Below are 16672 nucleotides of genomic sequence, written 5' to 3'. Positions count from 1 at the left end.
ACTGGTTCAGTGCCTCATTTTGCTATTGCCTAGCGGGCGGGATTCCTTTTTATTGTTATCTCAGCCATTCAACATGCTACACTGCAGAGCTGCAGCGTCCAAAGTGCATTAAAGCTGATTAATTTTATTACTGGTGCAGCCATCTGTAGTGCAGCTAACTGCAATTTCTGGCTCTTCTTCTTGTTCTTCTTCTTTTTCTGTTAAGCCAAAACAGCAAATCTGCCGAAGAATAGAGTTTTAAATGATTGTAATTTAATAAAGCGAGACAAGCAGATGGAACTTTCAGAATGTGAAATATTTATATAGCCACAATTTACAGCCCACGTGGCTAAAGCTAAGTATTTCCTTTATTAAATCTCTTATTTTATATTTTCCATCTCTTTCTCCGCAATTTATGTGAGTTATGTCTTTATTTAAATATTTTATTTTCTTCCCAGATCTTGAATTAAATTTTTTACAGTAGACTTTTTTTACATCTACAATAATTTTAAATAAATATTTTATACTTGCAAATTTTACAGGGTGTACAAGTCTACACTCTTCATTATTACAGGGTATAAATATGTATACATATAAATATTTGGCATACATTTCAATTGAATGAACACTTTTCATAATAGCTTCCTCGCTCTACAGTATTACAGGGTATTCAACTGTATTCATATATTCACAAGAGGGAAATAATAAATTCATATTGAATGAGCACTTCCTTCATAATGACTCATATCGTATTCAAGTGTATTTATATTTCCACAATAACATATTTAAATTGAATGGATATTTCCTTCATTTCTCGCTCATTCATTGATGGGCAGCGCTATATTTAACATTTACTTTTACATTGAGTATCTGCAGCAACAGCAGCAAGAGGTAAATGGAGCAGACCATAAAAATGCCATTCAGTCAATTGGGCAACGCTTTTGAGAAATATTTAAAATGCCAGACGAAAATTTGCATGAAAATGTTTCACTTAACGGCCGCAAAGCAGTTTGGGGAAAAGCGCGGAAAAAGCCTCAACATAAAAACGCATCAGGAGGAGACGCCGCGTTGTCTGTTCCAGTTGTTGTTGTTGTTGTTGTTGCTTTTGTTGTGGCTGTGTGCATTTGGCAAGCCCGATTTGATGATTGTCATCGATACGGATGCACATTATGCCGGCTGTCCCTGTCCGGTGCAGCCAATCAGCCGCCGGAAATGCCAATTGCCAATTGGGCGCCATTTCACCGACAACAACAGCAGTAAAGAGCCGAAAAAAGAAACCTCATCATTTGTTTCCAGTGCAGGGGCCTCAGTGCTCGGGGCACGGGGTCAAGGGGTAAACGTTTATGCGCTTGTTTGCGCGCATTTGCGCGCTGCACCCACGCACTTCATTACAGTCGCGCACAAAAGTATGCAACAGTCATTGGCAAAGCGGCGCCGCTTTGTTATTTAGCTCCACGGCACATCATCTGCAATTGTAACTGCGACGGTCACTGCGACGGCGATGGCGATGGCGATGGCGATGGCGACTCCTGGCTGCCACGTTTTCGACTTTGCTTATTCGCGGTTTTTAGCAGGTGGATGCGCACCTGAAAATGACCATAATTAATTGCATGTACCTGCGGCCATCGGCCCCCATCGACTGCCAATTAGCGCCAGTTGAATTGCCACCAGGAGCTGCAATTCTATATCGCCTTCTCGCATTCGCTCGCTCTCTCTCCCTCTCTCTTTCTCTCGCTTTCTCTCTTACTCTATAGAACAAGGGGCAAGGCGAGCGTATCGACTGTTTGTTTGAAGCCCTTTGAAAAGATTATTAACTGCGATAACTGTTATATCTGTCATGCTCATATTTGAATACCCTATACTGAAATTGGCTATAGGGCATATTAATTATCGAATATATATACGTCTTCTGCTAATTAAATCTGGATTGTGTATACCTTGAGTGAATTGAGGGAATTTGCCTCTGATATTTTTTCCTCAAAAAAAAAAAAAAACAACTGAGTATTTAAACTCCCCGCTAAAGCAAGAACTTTCCACAGTTTTGCATCTTATCCCATTTTTAGCTGATTTTATCATATTTGATACGCAGCTGTGAGGTATTCCTTAGTCGCGCATAGCCGGCTGCGACATTCCTGTTTGTTGTTTATGCCACTTGCTGAATTGATTGATGGCTGCACGGGACGTGGGGCAAAAGAGACGTGGGATAAAAGATACTGGACGCTGCAGCTGGCAGCCCATTCAAATAGTCTGCCTCATTAGCTGGCCACATGCAGAGCAGCGCAGCATTCAGTAGCAGTAGTTAGAGCACATATACATATACACACACACACGTACACGCTCACACACAGACAAGCATGTGAACACAGACGCCTTGGAGTGTTTTTCAATGCTTTACAACTTAACAACACTTCAGCTGGCCGCATATTTTCATTAACAAAAGTGCCAGACACTTGGTCACTTTTTTGCTATCAACAACACACACACACGCACACTCATACATATATGAACAACACTTGGAGCATTATAATCGGAGCAGCAAGCAAGCAAATCGGTTTCGCATGAAACGCAATTGTCTATAATTACATTATCCCAACTATCAATTAAACCAAATTGTCGGACGGCCGCTCCGGGCCTCTGCCCGGAACTCCAGCAGACACACAAGCAGAGGCCCATGAGCAATGCTCATTTCGCCCCCCACACATACACACACACACCACCACACTCGAACACACACAGAGAGACGGAGGAGTGTGGCCTGCAGCATGATGGGGTAGTCTGTTATATGTTTTTGTGATTGTATAACAAGGCCCCAGTGCGTGCCTCTGTATCCTTCTCAGTTATACACCATATCCATGTCGCCCTCTCCCTCTCTCTCTGCCTCTCTATATGTGTATGTGTGTGTGTGCGTACACTCGTAATCGCCGCATACAAAAGCATTTAAATAATTTTACTGGCGCTGTCGACGCTCAACGCTGATATCCGAGTATTTTTCAAGTAATTGTTATAATAACAAAACGCAAAAACAACAACAACAACAACATAAAAGCAGACACACACTCGCACAGTCATGGCAATTACATGCACACACACACACACACACACAGATCTACATTGAAATATGGTAGTCACAATTACATTTAGGCATTCGCTCTCTAACTCACACCCAAATTTTTATGTTGATGCGCGACATGAAATCGCGATTTGAAATTCGCAATTTGCCAAATTCCTGGCATTTACTGCATAAGGCTTGGGTTTTTTTTTTCCTGGAAATTTTATTCAACTTATTGGGGCTTTTGTAATTTGGAGCTTCCTAATCTTAAAAATTTTTCGAGTATGACATGAGAATTGCAGAAGCAGTGAATTACAACAGAGTATCCTGCTAGTTAGAATTGACATTGATATTCTGAACTGATTGATCATTGCTTAAATAACATCAATCACTAGTCAATCAGTAAACTAGTCAATCTCTCTTCTTGTCAATCAGAGAAGAAGTTAATCAGTTAAGCAGTCGTCAATCAGAATATCTTTAATCAATCAATAAGTCAATCATTCAATTGAAAGAATCAGTCAATCAAACTCTAGAAAGTTGTTCAATCAGTCAATTAGCTAAGCTGTCAGTCTGCTAATCAGCTAAACAGCTAAATGTGTCTATAGCTCACCTCTTAAGTTTTGAGAGCAGAACTTAAATATCAGTCTGTTAATCAATCAATCAATCAATAAAACTCTCAATCGATTCAAGCAGTCTGCACGTCTGTCATTTAATCAGTCAATAAATAACCATGCTAAGGTTAGTAAAACCTGTCAATCATTCAGCACTCTGTACATCGAGCAAACTATTAAGCTATCAATCAATCATGCTAGGTTATTTGAATTGATTGATAGCTTAATAAGTCTTTCAGCCATAATTATTCAGCTCTATATCAGATCTATATCTGCACTTGATATGGAACATCCGGCAGCCAATCAATCATGCATCAATCAATGCCTAACACGTGTTTGTTTCTGGCTAATTCACGATTTGCAGGACGCATAAACGGCTCTCTGGCCAAAGTGTTTGCTGAAGTAGCTTTCGCATTTGGCGTCCAACTCTCGAGCGGTGAGTGCGAGTGCGAGTAAAGTTAAAATTTGTTTTGCTTTCACATTTAATTGAAATTTACGCCGCTTTGTCGGCGTCTCGTTGTCGCGACAAGCCTCGACTTTTATCATTTTAAAAGCCGACCGCCCGACCGCTCGGCCGCCCGCTGCGCCACCTCCAGCTGGCTGTGACGGTGCCGCCGCGGCTGGAGCCGTGCCTGCAGCTGTGCCTGCCCAGTGGCTGAGGCCCGTCCGACAGCCACTTTTGCAGCAAATTAAATGCATTTTGCACGCACGCACACTTATGCACTCGCCACTAGTTACGTGTGCTTGTGTGTGTGTGTGTGAGTGTGTCTCTCTTTCTCTCTTTGTGTGTGTCATTTAATTTTAAAAACTTTTCGCTGCACGAGATTTACAGCGCCCGAATGACTAAAGAGTTTTACACACACACACATACATACATATACACACACGCACACTCGCCCTGCTCAGCGGACTCGCCCCTCTTTAATATCACTTAATTGAGAAGTTGTTCGAATGACTTCGCTCGCCCCACCTTCGCTCAGTCAGGTGAGCAAATTGCTGACAGCGCTGCAATAAGAAATTTGTTTACACAATGCCTGACAAAATTCAAAAGAAACGAAAAGCAGCAAAAATAATACAAGAGAAAATTGCCAGGTCAAGGATTAAGTTTGAGCAAAGCCCAGGTGAGAGAGAGGCAATGTCTAATATAACATGCTGGGACATATGTTTTATGCAAACCGAAATTAAATAAATTTACAAATATATAAATTACGAACATTTAAATCAATGGTACACTGCGCGAAAAAATGTGGATTTTCTACGACTTTCAGCTGGAATACTCGTAGAGAATGGAATAAATAATACATAAATATATCTGAGTGTTCTTCTGGCTATAGTGTGGGAGCCTAACCAGTTGACTCAAGTCTCTTGAAGTATTTTTCTTGGATTTTGGGATACTTTGTGGTCTATGTATTTGTCAGCATTTTCGCTGGAAAAGCACGCAGATTAATCAGGTTTACCAAGGCTACCATTTCATACACATGTACGTCCAGGAAAATCAGACTTAAATCAAAAAATGTGAACAGTACTCAGTCGAAAATAAATAGTTAATCAAATCCTTTTTGATACTGAACGCAACTCAAAATATACTAAAAGGTAGCCCATATTTTCTCCAAGTGCAGAAGCCTCTTAAATAATTAAAGACTTTTATTGAATGTTTTATAAATCTTTTACAACTTGCATACATAAAGTCAAATTCAGGCGCCCCAATGTGAGCAATTTGTAATGTCAGCCTAGACAGCTCACACAAAAACGCACGCACACATACGCACTTACGTCACATGTATGGAAATATGCATCAAAGGAAAAGTGCAATGTTGTTTGTGGTCAAATACAAAAAAGGACATGAGCCCATGGGGGTGTGGCATGGTCAAACGTTGCCTAGGGCTCGATGCTAGCCACATTTTACGCATTTGCAATGGGAATTTATGAAATTGTAAAGGAGCAGTCGAGCGTCCGAGGTCCTGCTCGATAAAGGACAATGGACTGCGGCAATGGCAGCAACAAAAATGCCATTTATTTGTTAATTTACCCACGCAGCATCAAATATGTGAAATCAACAAAACAAAAACCCCAAAATGCGAAACAAAACAAAACAAGGGCGAAGCAGACGTACACGTACGTACGTAGCCCAGACGCAGGTGCAAAACCAAATCCAAGGTAAGAGTCCCAGCAGCCGGCAGCCGGCAGCCAGCAGCCATCAGCCAGCAACCAGGAAGCGGCAAAGTCCATGGCAACGACTGCGCCGCAAGCGTTTTTAAGCTACTTGTTTTGTTGGTTTGCTTAATCCGCCCGGATTGGACACAGGCTCTGGGCTTATTTACGTCTGGACGGGATCACCCTCAATGGCTGCGTGGATGGATGGTGGTGCGGGTGTGCTCTCTAGTTTATTAGTCCACAACTGCTAGCCTAATGATGCCTGTCCACAACAGCGGCCTAGGCATTCATTTCGTGTCCGTTTGATACGGTCTGTCTGTCTGTCTATCTCGCTGAGCAGCCCTTTGCTTAACGCTACAATGATTAGATACCCTATATAGGTGGTCTTTAAATGGGGCATGTTCATTAACTGTAGCAGTTCTTTTAATATGCATACATTATGTATGTACATATATGTAAGACTCGTATTTGAAAGGACGTTTAGCATTCAGAATTTAAATTCTGTGTACACCCTGTATTTATTATATTGAGGGGGTATATTATTTTTTAAATAATTGCCTTGTGGATTGACTTCAGTTAGTGTATGGTCTTTAAGAAATTAAATTTTTTTGCGCCAGTCCATTAAATAATCGATAAATATTGATACTATTATCCACTTGTATGGTAAAGATATTTATTTATATCGGCATAGTTATCATATAAAAATCTTCTTTTCTCACTTTGATCGAACAAATCTTTTTTTTTAATTTTAAGCAATCGGAAATTGTGCTGAAGGTAGTAAAAATGATTGATCTTGATTATAATAAATCGATAGATATCGAAGGATTTAGTGATTAGCATATATCATATGTTGCAAATTCCATTTCATTCATTTTTCAATAGATGTTAAACAATGGATATATATGTTAAAAAATAAATGTTAATTAATTTATAAATCATTGATTTTTTTATGTATATTTTTCTATCATAAAATTGATAACTATCGATAAAAAGAGAGAAATCTTTTATATAGGGCATTCTAAAGTCTAGCCCTTTGCACACACTTAAATGTATTTGATTTCATTTTGTTATTTTTTTATATTTTTTATTTTTAGATAATGTTAACAATGTTTTCAACTTGTTGCCCGTTCTCTGTTTTTTAATTTACATTGGCATTGTATAAATATTTAGACAAGCTGCCAGGCCAGGCGAAAGCAGCTGCTGCGCGGCTCATGCTTGATTTATGCAGAAGCGTGGAGGCGGTCACGGTGGAGCTGGCTAGGGTGGTTGACTGGCTGAGTGGCTAGGGTGGCTGGGTGGCAAGGGCGATTTGGTTGGTGGAGTATCAGGCCCGCTTCTAATGTTGATTTTGCGTCTTTTTGCGCTCTCAAGGCAAGTTGCGCGCGTTTGTTTGTGCAAATGCTTTTTCAACAATTGCAAGCCAGGACTCTCGCCGATCCCCCAAGAGATTAACGTGACTGCCAGCAGCACACACTCCATATACATCTCTATATATGTGTGAGTGTGTGTACGGGTGAGTGTGAGTGTGTGTATGCATGTTAGATAATCCAATTAATATGCACACAAAAACGCAGCTAGACAACAATAACTGAGCACTGCGAGGCGCCATGTTGAATATCTGGCAAACCGGAAGCGCAGCCCCTGCAGCGGACCGAAAGGAGATGCTAGAGCAGGAGGAACAGCTGCGGCTGCGGCTGCGACTGCGGCAGCGGTAAAAGCTGTTCAAACATTTACGAGTTGCTACTGTTGCTGCTGCTGCTGCTGTTGCTGCTTCTGCCAATGTTGCTGTTGCTGCTTCTGCCAATGTTGCTGTTGCTGTTGGCTGGCGGTTAGCTCTTGGCAAACAGGCAACAGGACAAGCTCACATCCTTCTCGCCTGGAGTAACCCACACAGGAGTTGCAGCAGCTGTGCTCCCAGTAGCAGCAGCAGCAGCAGTATGAAGCAATGCATAAAACTAATTTGCGGCTGGGCAATTATGCAGCTCCAGCTGCAGCTGCAAGCCAAAGCAGCTCGAAGCTACTTGCGCTAGGTGTGCATACGCCTATCCAGCTATGAATTTCCTTTCGAAACTACTGGTCTGCAGCTCGTTGCTGATACGCTGGCAATGGAAATGGTCAGGCTAATCATGAAATCAGCTAGAAGCAGGTGATAATATACCGAATAGCTGCATCATAATCTGCTCTATGGATAAAAGTATCTGAAGGCAGTTCGTCGGGACATAGAATGTGCTTAATATACGTTTCTAATACTGTAAGACAGGTCTAGTTGTTGTCAAACTGTGTCATGAGCATGTGAGAAATGAGTTCGGTGTATAGACTACCCACAATGTGTGATTCTAAAACTGTAACAACAAGCTTAGTGACTGTAAAGCTGTGCCTTCAGCATCGCCAGGTTTTGATTGATCTCAGTGTAATCTACGCTGCTCTCTCCGGGGGTCTCTCTATGGAGCAATCTTGATATAAGACTCTAAAACTGTAGAGCCAGATCTAGTAGCTATACAACTTTACTGGAACAGTGTCATGTTGTATTAAGCTCAGAGTAAGCTGCTCTACTCTGTTGTCATATGCCTCCAAAACTGTAAAACATGCCCATTAGCTAGCAAACTGAAAGTCTAATCTTCTCTCGCCTATGGAAAATGCTTAAAATATAACTCTAAAACTGTAAACAAGACATGGTGACTGTCAAACTGTGACATTGGTAGTGTCATCTTCTGATTGCCCTCAAGCTGAACTGCCGCAACTGGATGGTTTACCTTTCATTTCAATAGCCAATTACTCTCAAACTGTGTCTAGGAACCTGCCAAGCAGTATCTAATTTCACTCAAGAGCGCCTCAAACTCAAAGCATATGCAGGCATCAACATCAAATTGAGCTCAAAGCCCATGAGCCACCCTTTTCATGCTGTGCACGCAGTATAGTATATCTGCACTTGATATCTATATTAGCCAGCCAAGTGAATAGCGGACTTATCCCAGCGTATCCACATACCTGAATCTCAATCTCCGTTATTGTATTCCTTTTGCTAAAGCCGGTTCGCTTCACAGACGCACACACACAAACATGCACACTCGACTCCTGCATTATCTAGATTATCTTGTCACAGAGCAGCCGGCGTTCAAGAAGTTAATTTTTCTTTCATTAGCGCCGCGCTGGCAACAGCCTCACTTAACCCCCGTGGCGCCAGCTTCCTCTTGTGCCGCTTCTAACATTTATGCTCAAAATAAAACTTTGCTTATTATAACTATGTGAAAGTGTCGCAGTAGCAGCAGCAGTCCCAGCCCCCTGCTCCCTCCCTCTCTTGGGCACTCTCTACATTTATTCAGTGAATATTCTAATATCCAGGCAGCAGCTTCGCAGCTGGAGCCGCACACGTATTGGCATCGAAAAACTTTTTATTAGTGTCGAAAGTGGGCAATGTGATGCCTGCCACGCCCATCGACAGAAATCAGTGAGCTGAGTGCGTTGCGTATGATTAATATGCGGCACACGTATTACCACAAATATTGATTTTTAAATAAGCTGAAGAGTCGCCCAGGTATGTGGGCCAAGACCAAAGCCTGGTAGTAAAGCACCGCAGGACATAGAGAGAGACAGAGAGAGAGAGAGAGAGAGAGAGAGAGAGTGTGTGTGTGTGTGTATGAATGAGAGCGCTCTAACGAGACATCAAACTTTGTTGGTGTGGAGCAAAAATCAACAACGAAATTATATAATTTGCTGTGTAATCAGCTAAGTTTAAATGTGAACTGGTGAAAAAGGCGTTGTGATTTGAGCTGTCGGCTCATGCGGCGTATGAGTAATGCCCGCCTATAAGATTACTTCAACGTGAAAGCCGCAAAAAGTGCCAGTCATGGCAGCACTTTGACAAATGAAACATAAGGGCTGAAAGGCGCCATTGAAGTGCGAGTAGCTCACAAAACTTTGCTCGCTCTCGCATTGGGTAGATTTTTCGATAGCTCGGCAAAAAGGCGACGCCAGCGAACGAATTTTAATGCCATTGATGGCTTATTTTCAGGTTTACGACTTTATTTTTGCTACCTAGCCAACGTTTGGCAATGCCTCGCTGTCTGTTTGTCTGATCAGCGGCATTCACTCACGGCCGCGCGTTCGTTACTTTTGGCTATGGCAACACACACACACAAACACCTCCTCCTCCCCCTACTCCTCCTCCTTCCATGACGTATCAACTTCCATCCATCCATCCAAAAACAACGGAGTATGCTTGAGTGGTTTTTAGGCGCAGTTGTTTCTATTTTCCCTCTTTCTCACTCTTCTTCTCTCTCTCTCTCTGTCTTTCTCAATCCCTTTCTGTGTCTCTTCTTCTGCTCGTGTTTTTATTGCAATCGCAAATTCCGCGCTTTTTATTGCAGCTCCATTGAAGTCAGGCAGGCATTGAACTGTAAAGCTTTTTATTGCGCTATATGCCCTGTAAAAACCAAAGGGATTAAAGGATGCCCTGATCGTGCATAAACTACCGTTATTCTTTGATATATCTGCGGCTTCGTAAACGGCACGAATACATCTCTATGAGCTAATAGAATTTTGAGCAGCAAGTAGGCTGGGGTTAAGCCGAATTGTACACTTTTTATAAAGTTTTCGGGCACCTCAGCAGGTGTTGAGCAAATTAGGGCAAAAAGTTGTTTATATCCGACTTGCATATGCCCTGTATATAGCTTTGCAGCAGGGTCTTTGTGTAGGTATAAAAGTAGTTCTTAGATAACCATTTTCTGATTTCAGTTCTTAATTATCGATAAATCAAAAATAAGGAAATCGATATTTATAATTAAGTTAGTTTCGACAATTTTGTAATAACAGTATAGTTAACCTGATGTCTTTTTTAATGCCTCAAATGTTCTTGTCAATGAACTTCACATGTATCCACCTGGTCGTTAGGATTACACATTATAATACCTAAATATATAAACTAACACATAGAAAGGGTATATAGTAAATCGGCTTTGAGTGTTACGTACACAATTACTATTATTACAGTATTATATATTTAAGAGTAAGTTGTCGTGTATACCCTGTATTACATAGCTTTGCACAGTGAATTTGCTGTCTAATAGATGCCAGCTTTTCTCTAAAGTCATATATATCGTTTATATCCTCTAGTCTTTCGGAATTTATCAAAGGGTATATAAAGTCTCTTGCAGTTGCACTGCAATTCACGCATTTTCTATTAACCATCTATTAAACATCTAGAAGAAAACTTCTCATTAAGCATTTTCTTTACACTGCACGAAATGGTATAAAAACCTTCTCCCCACATGCCTTCTCTTACACAAACTTCTATATCAGCACTGTAACCACTTCTTAGTCATTTCCACTTAAGTACAGGGTATATAGTAAAGAGTTTACTACGCCGCAGTCAACTTTTTCCTTCATGAGTCCCTCACACACACACACACACGCACAGTCACAGGTAAACTCTATTGGCAGCAGCTTGTCCGTCTACCTTTCTGTCCAACTGTCTGTCTGTCTGTCTGCCCGCTCGACTGTGTCTGCTGTTGCTTTTGTTGCCGGCGGCTGTGCAACAGCATGTTGCATGCTGCTGAGCCGCTCAGTCGACAACAAATTTTTATTGTCAGCATATTTTTTATGTTTTAAGCATGCCATACACCCACACCCACACACACGCATACACACACGTTTACCCTCCCGATTGTCAGACAGAATCGCTTCTGTGTGATGTGATGAACGCGGGCTGCGCATTGACATTGTCTGCAGTCGCCTGCTGCTCTTCCCCTCTCTCTCTCGCTCTCTCTCTCTCTCTCTCTGTCCCCTCCCTTGAGTTTTGTCTCCCGTTTGGCGGTAAATAAAATATCGTTACATATAAAAATTCAAGTGCTGCCACGCCCTCCTTCCCACCTCCTTTACCAACGACGCGCCCTCTCGCTGGCTCGCTGCATCGATTAAGCATGTCTAACCGTTCGGGCATGCCCCACCATAGCCCAATCCTTTTCGCAACAGTCAACAGGGCAGCATATTTGTTGTTATTTTTTCCTATATATGTGCATATAAATATATTTCGTTGCCATTTCCATTTGACTTTTTGTATACCCTGTAGCCTTTGCATATGGGAGAGAGGGTTAGCTGTGAAGGATTATGAGAGGCAAATCTAGGCAGCAACAGAAGTATATACAGTTGGGTTAATGAATATAGCAGTGCTGGACTATATATATACATATATTATATATATTCAAATATATAATACAATATATGAAATATATATAACTCTTTTTATACCCCTCGTTTGTCTATCACTTTGAGAATCAATTGATCTTCTTCTGTCGTAAAATTATAAGTTCAATTTATAAAGCTTACAATAATTCTCTATTACCTCTAGAATTTTTCTGCAATATCTCAACATAAGAATTGTATATGAAATTATTTAATATACCAAAAAAAAAAAAAATAATAATAATAATAATGTTTATTAGCTATTAATTAAATTAATTTGACAAGATTTTCCAGTTAGCTGCCAGAATAATACTCTTAAAATATTACAAAATTATATATATTTTTTTTATTTTTTAAAATATATAAATTTTACCACAAATGTTGCTAGCCCAGGGTATTTTCTCGCCACGTAATGCCCACTAAAACACGTTTATTTTTAATATATAAATACATATATTCGTTGGAATTGGAACACTACACGTGTTGGCAACATATTTTTGGACATTATTACAATGGTTGCTTTTTGTTATGTTGAACCCCGATTCTTCTTTTTCAAAATATTGTTCGTATGGATTTTATGGCCTTCTCTCACTGTGTGTGTGTGTGTGTGGGTGCGTTTGTGTTTGGTATGGGAAAGAAAGCGCCTTTTTATGAACACTTGAACGTATTCAAGTTCGCAGCGTGTTTTGAATGTGTTTTGGGTGCTTCACACACACGCACACACACACAGGCAGACACAACGGACGAAGCACAGACAAGTGGCAAATGCATTTTATTCACTGCATATTTTATTCAACAAAAATTTGCAGCATAGCTGAAGTCAAGTGTAACGAATCAGCTTTGAATGGTTGCATCAAATTGAGAGAGTACTCTCTGATCTATATATATAAATATAAAAAACAGGAATGGAGTGAGTGAGCATCTGGCATACTTTCTAAATAACTAAATCTTATTACATTTATCAAGCGTCCAATCAATATATTATGATGGCCAAAAAGGTATTCAGACTGTAAATGAAAAATAATCAAAAAAATAACAGAGCTTAAAATGCAGCTATAAAATACACAAATTTATGGGAGCTGCCTTAATGAAAAGCTCTGGCAGAGGCATCAACAATCGAGCAAGAAATGTAGCAGGGGGCGGCGGCATGTAGCGGTGGGCTGCTTGAGCAAACCGAATTTCATGCTTAAGCTCTGTAAAATTAACATTTAATTGAAGCCTACATTTCGGCGCTGCGGGCTGTGCGCAATATTAACGAAAAATTTCACTTGCTCCTGCTGCTGGGATGAGGATGCGAGGCGAGTGCAAATCCCAAGCAGACAAGACAACAACTGCACGGCCCGACTGGGTGCATGTTTTGATAGCGTAAATTATGTTATAAAATTTATTTAATTTCACTTTTGCTGCTGCTGTTGCTGCTGCTGAACGTTTCTGTTGCTGTTGTTATTGCCGCCCCAAGTGGGCGCCTGGCATGCACACCCCAGAGATTTGGCGACGGGCCCCGTAACGCAAGCCACAGCTGATGTGGAATGCACACATGCTTCACATGAGCATAGCAACGGACAAGCGGCGCAGGCAGAAGCAGGCGGGTAACGCCCGGTCTCTAGGGTATTTGCAAATTGTGCAGGGTTTCACAGCGCCAACCATCGCTGGCTGGCTTCGCGTGTCCTGCGCGCATATTTATGTGCCAACAGAAACATGCAAACATTCCTGTTGGCATTGGCCAAAAATGAAATGGAAAGCGCGACCAGGTGAACATACACTGAAATACACACACGCACACACTCACACACACACACACTGATACACTTACACCCACTCATACATACATGTATTGGCAATTCTTAACTGCAGTCCTTAATTTCTCTGCCAGCAGCTAGAGGGGAGAGCGTGATCTCAGAGAGTGAGTCCAGTTTGCTGTTGAGTATGAGAGTAGAGCAAAATATCTAATAGAGAGTCTTCACTGTAAGCTATACATTGAGAACTTTTATAATGAACAGCAAGCACGTTCATATTCTTCATATGTAGCATATATTTAGTAAGGCTCACTACATATATATATCCAGCCCCGCCCACTATCTTAGCCCCAGCGATAAGAAATATTCAAATGATTTGATGATCAACTTTGTCTTCGCTTCAGCATTCCTAAGAGTTTTACTGCGATACTATCGGCACGTAAATCACTTATCACCTTAAATTTTTCTATGATGGTCTTTGCGATACTATCGTCACGTTAGACTCACGGTGAAGGCGCTCATCCCTGCGCCATGCCAATCTCTTATCCCCATCGGGTAATGTCATGTTGCTGGGGTGTTCGCAGCTTAAACGACTTGGGGGCTCGCTTTAAATAATTAAACACCAATGACACTTAAACGTAAATCATGAATTTTGCAAGGGTTCGCCCAGGGCCACGTGCAGAGCACAGAGCACAGAGACTAACTGTTAGAGAGACTAACTGCTGCTGCTGTTGCTATTGCTGCTGCTATTGCTGCTGCTCCTGCTCGATAAGACATTTGGCGAGTCCATATGGAGTGCAGGTTGGGTGGGCGGTTAGTGGACAAAGGCCGGCCCGCCTGACCGTTAACAAAAACGGAAAATGTCAACGCCGCCGGAAACAACACCCAAAAAATTACTGTTGCAAAATGCTGTACAAGTTTCCGCTTCGACTTTGTGCTTCCTGCGACGGCAGCAGCAACTGCAACAAATCCCCAGCTGCTTCAGCTATAACATTCCAGCAGCAGCAACAGCTGCAACAACAACAACAACAGCAACAGCAACAATGACAGTAAAATGGCAACAACTATGTGTAGACAGCAATTTGTTGCCGTAGACAAAGGCAAAGTCAATGTCGTCAGAGTTGTCAGCGCTGTTTAAAGTTGCCTTAATTGCAGTTGTTGCTGTTGTTGTCGCTGCTGTTGTTGTTTTTACTTCGATGTCTGTTGTTATTGCTGTTGCTCATATTGTTGATGTTGCTGGTAAAGGTGATGTTGCTGCTGCTATTGATGCTGCTGCTGCTGCTGTTGCTGTTCCTGCTGTTGTTGTTGCTGCTGCTGCTGCTGCTGTTGCTGCTGCTGCTGTTGCTGCTGCTGCTGCTGCTGTTCCTGTTGCTGCTACTGTTGTTCCTGCTGTTGCTGCTGCTGCTATTGCTGCTACTGTTGCTGTTGCTACTAATGCTGATGTGGCTGCTGCTGCTACTGTTGCTGCTGCTACTGCTACTGTTGCTGCTGCTGTTGCTGCTGCTGCTGTTGCTGTTGCTGTTGCTGTTGCTGTTGCTGCTGCTGTTGCTGCTGCTGCTGTTGCTGCTGTTGCTGCTGCTGCTGTTGCTGTTGCTGCTGCTGCTGTTACTGTTGCTGCTGCTGCTGTTGCTGTTGCTGCTGCTGCTGTTGCTGCTACTTCTGTTGCTGCTGCTATTATTGCGGCGTTTACCACTACTACTCCTGCTGCTGCTGCTGCTGCTGTCTTTATGACTGTCGTTTCATAGTCACTTGCATAAAATATGTTTCATACTTCGTGGAGCACAGCAGACAGCAGCCGCCAAAAGGTTGCCGCACCCCTACACCCCAGCTTCAGTCGCTGCCGCTGCCGCTGCCGCTGCTATTGTTGCTGGCTCTGCCTTTGCCACTGCTTCGGTCTCAGCCTTGACTCGCTGAGCGACGTCGCCTTTCATGCTGTTAATTATTATTATAGACGTGTGACTGTCCATCTGTCTGGTGCACAAGCAGGCGACCCAACGTCCAACCACATGCAATAAAACAGCACTTAGACAGCATGACACACACACACACACACACAGCAATACTCACTCACATACGCACACACCCACAGGATGACAAGTACACAGACGTCTGAGCCATCGCCTCGCCTGGCCAAATAGTCAAACAGCGCACCGGGGAATACTTTGCCAAATTGCACTGCCCAGTTTCTCTTACTCCCGTTTCCCTCCCTCTCACTCTCACTCTCCCTTCTCCTCTTCCACATCTCCTTCGGCTCTGACAGACATCGCTCGCATCCTTGGCCACTTATTTGACTGCACGCTTTTGTCGTCCTTTCATCTCTCTAAATATTTTTGCTCATAGTCAACTTACACGTGTGTTTAAGTGTGTGGGTAAGAGGGTATGCGTGTGAGTGTGCCTGTGTATGTGTGTGTGTGTTTGTGTGGGTGTATGTGACATTCTATTATGTCTGCTTTTAAGCATTTAACTACAGGTTTTTTAGGTTTCAGGCAGCTTGAATGCCTTATAGAGCATGTAATATCATAGAGAGATAACACATAGGACAATCTGTCTGTATAATTAGAGAAGCTATAGGCATAACTTATCGAAATGAACAAGAATTTAAGTTAAATAAGTTATGTTGTAACTATTTTAATATTTATTATATTGAATTGGATAAATTATATTCTTGGTATTAGAGATTAGATTCTTACCCAAATAGCCTGATGAGACATATTCTACTTCCACATTAGAGCTAAAAGAGGCTAAACAAACCACTTTTAACTTCAAGAACTATTGAACCGAGCCCTAAAATACATAAAATATTCTCTTAAATTTTATCTGTGATAGTTACACTTCTTTGAATAACTATATTATATTAAAAAAAAAATAAAACAAATTTTAATTGATATTATATTACCTCAGAGTTTAAGCACTTAAGAAAATATATAGCATACTTATATGGGCTCTCGTTTACACATCTCCTA

The 16672-nt window shown here is 41.7% G+C and overlaps 1 protein-coding gene across 1 annotated transcript; it reads right to left on the bottom strand.

Moving 5' to 3' along the window:
- Positions 1–14984: 14984 nt before the first annotated feature.
- LOC116804305 (ataxin-8-like) lies at positions 14985–15356 on the bottom strand (the record flags this gene model as incomplete). Its single annotated transcript, XM_032731005.1, is given in 2 exon segments — positions 14985–15071; positions 15195–15356. Coding segments are annotated over 2 exon segments (249 nt in total), but the record flags the coding sequence as incomplete, so codon positions are not given.
- Positions 15357–16672: the final 1316 nt, after the last annotated feature.

The sequence above is a fragment of the Drosophila mojavensis genome, unplaced genomic scaffold (genome assembly GCF_018153725.1).
Source record: "Drosophila mojavensis isolate 15081-1352.22 unplaced genomic scaffold, ASM1815372v1 contig_74, whole genome shotgun sequence".
NCBI lineage: Eukaryota > Metazoa > Arthropoda > Insecta > Diptera > Drosophilidae > Drosophila > Drosophila mojavensis.
This window is presented reverse-complemented; position numbering and strand designations above follow the sequence as displayed.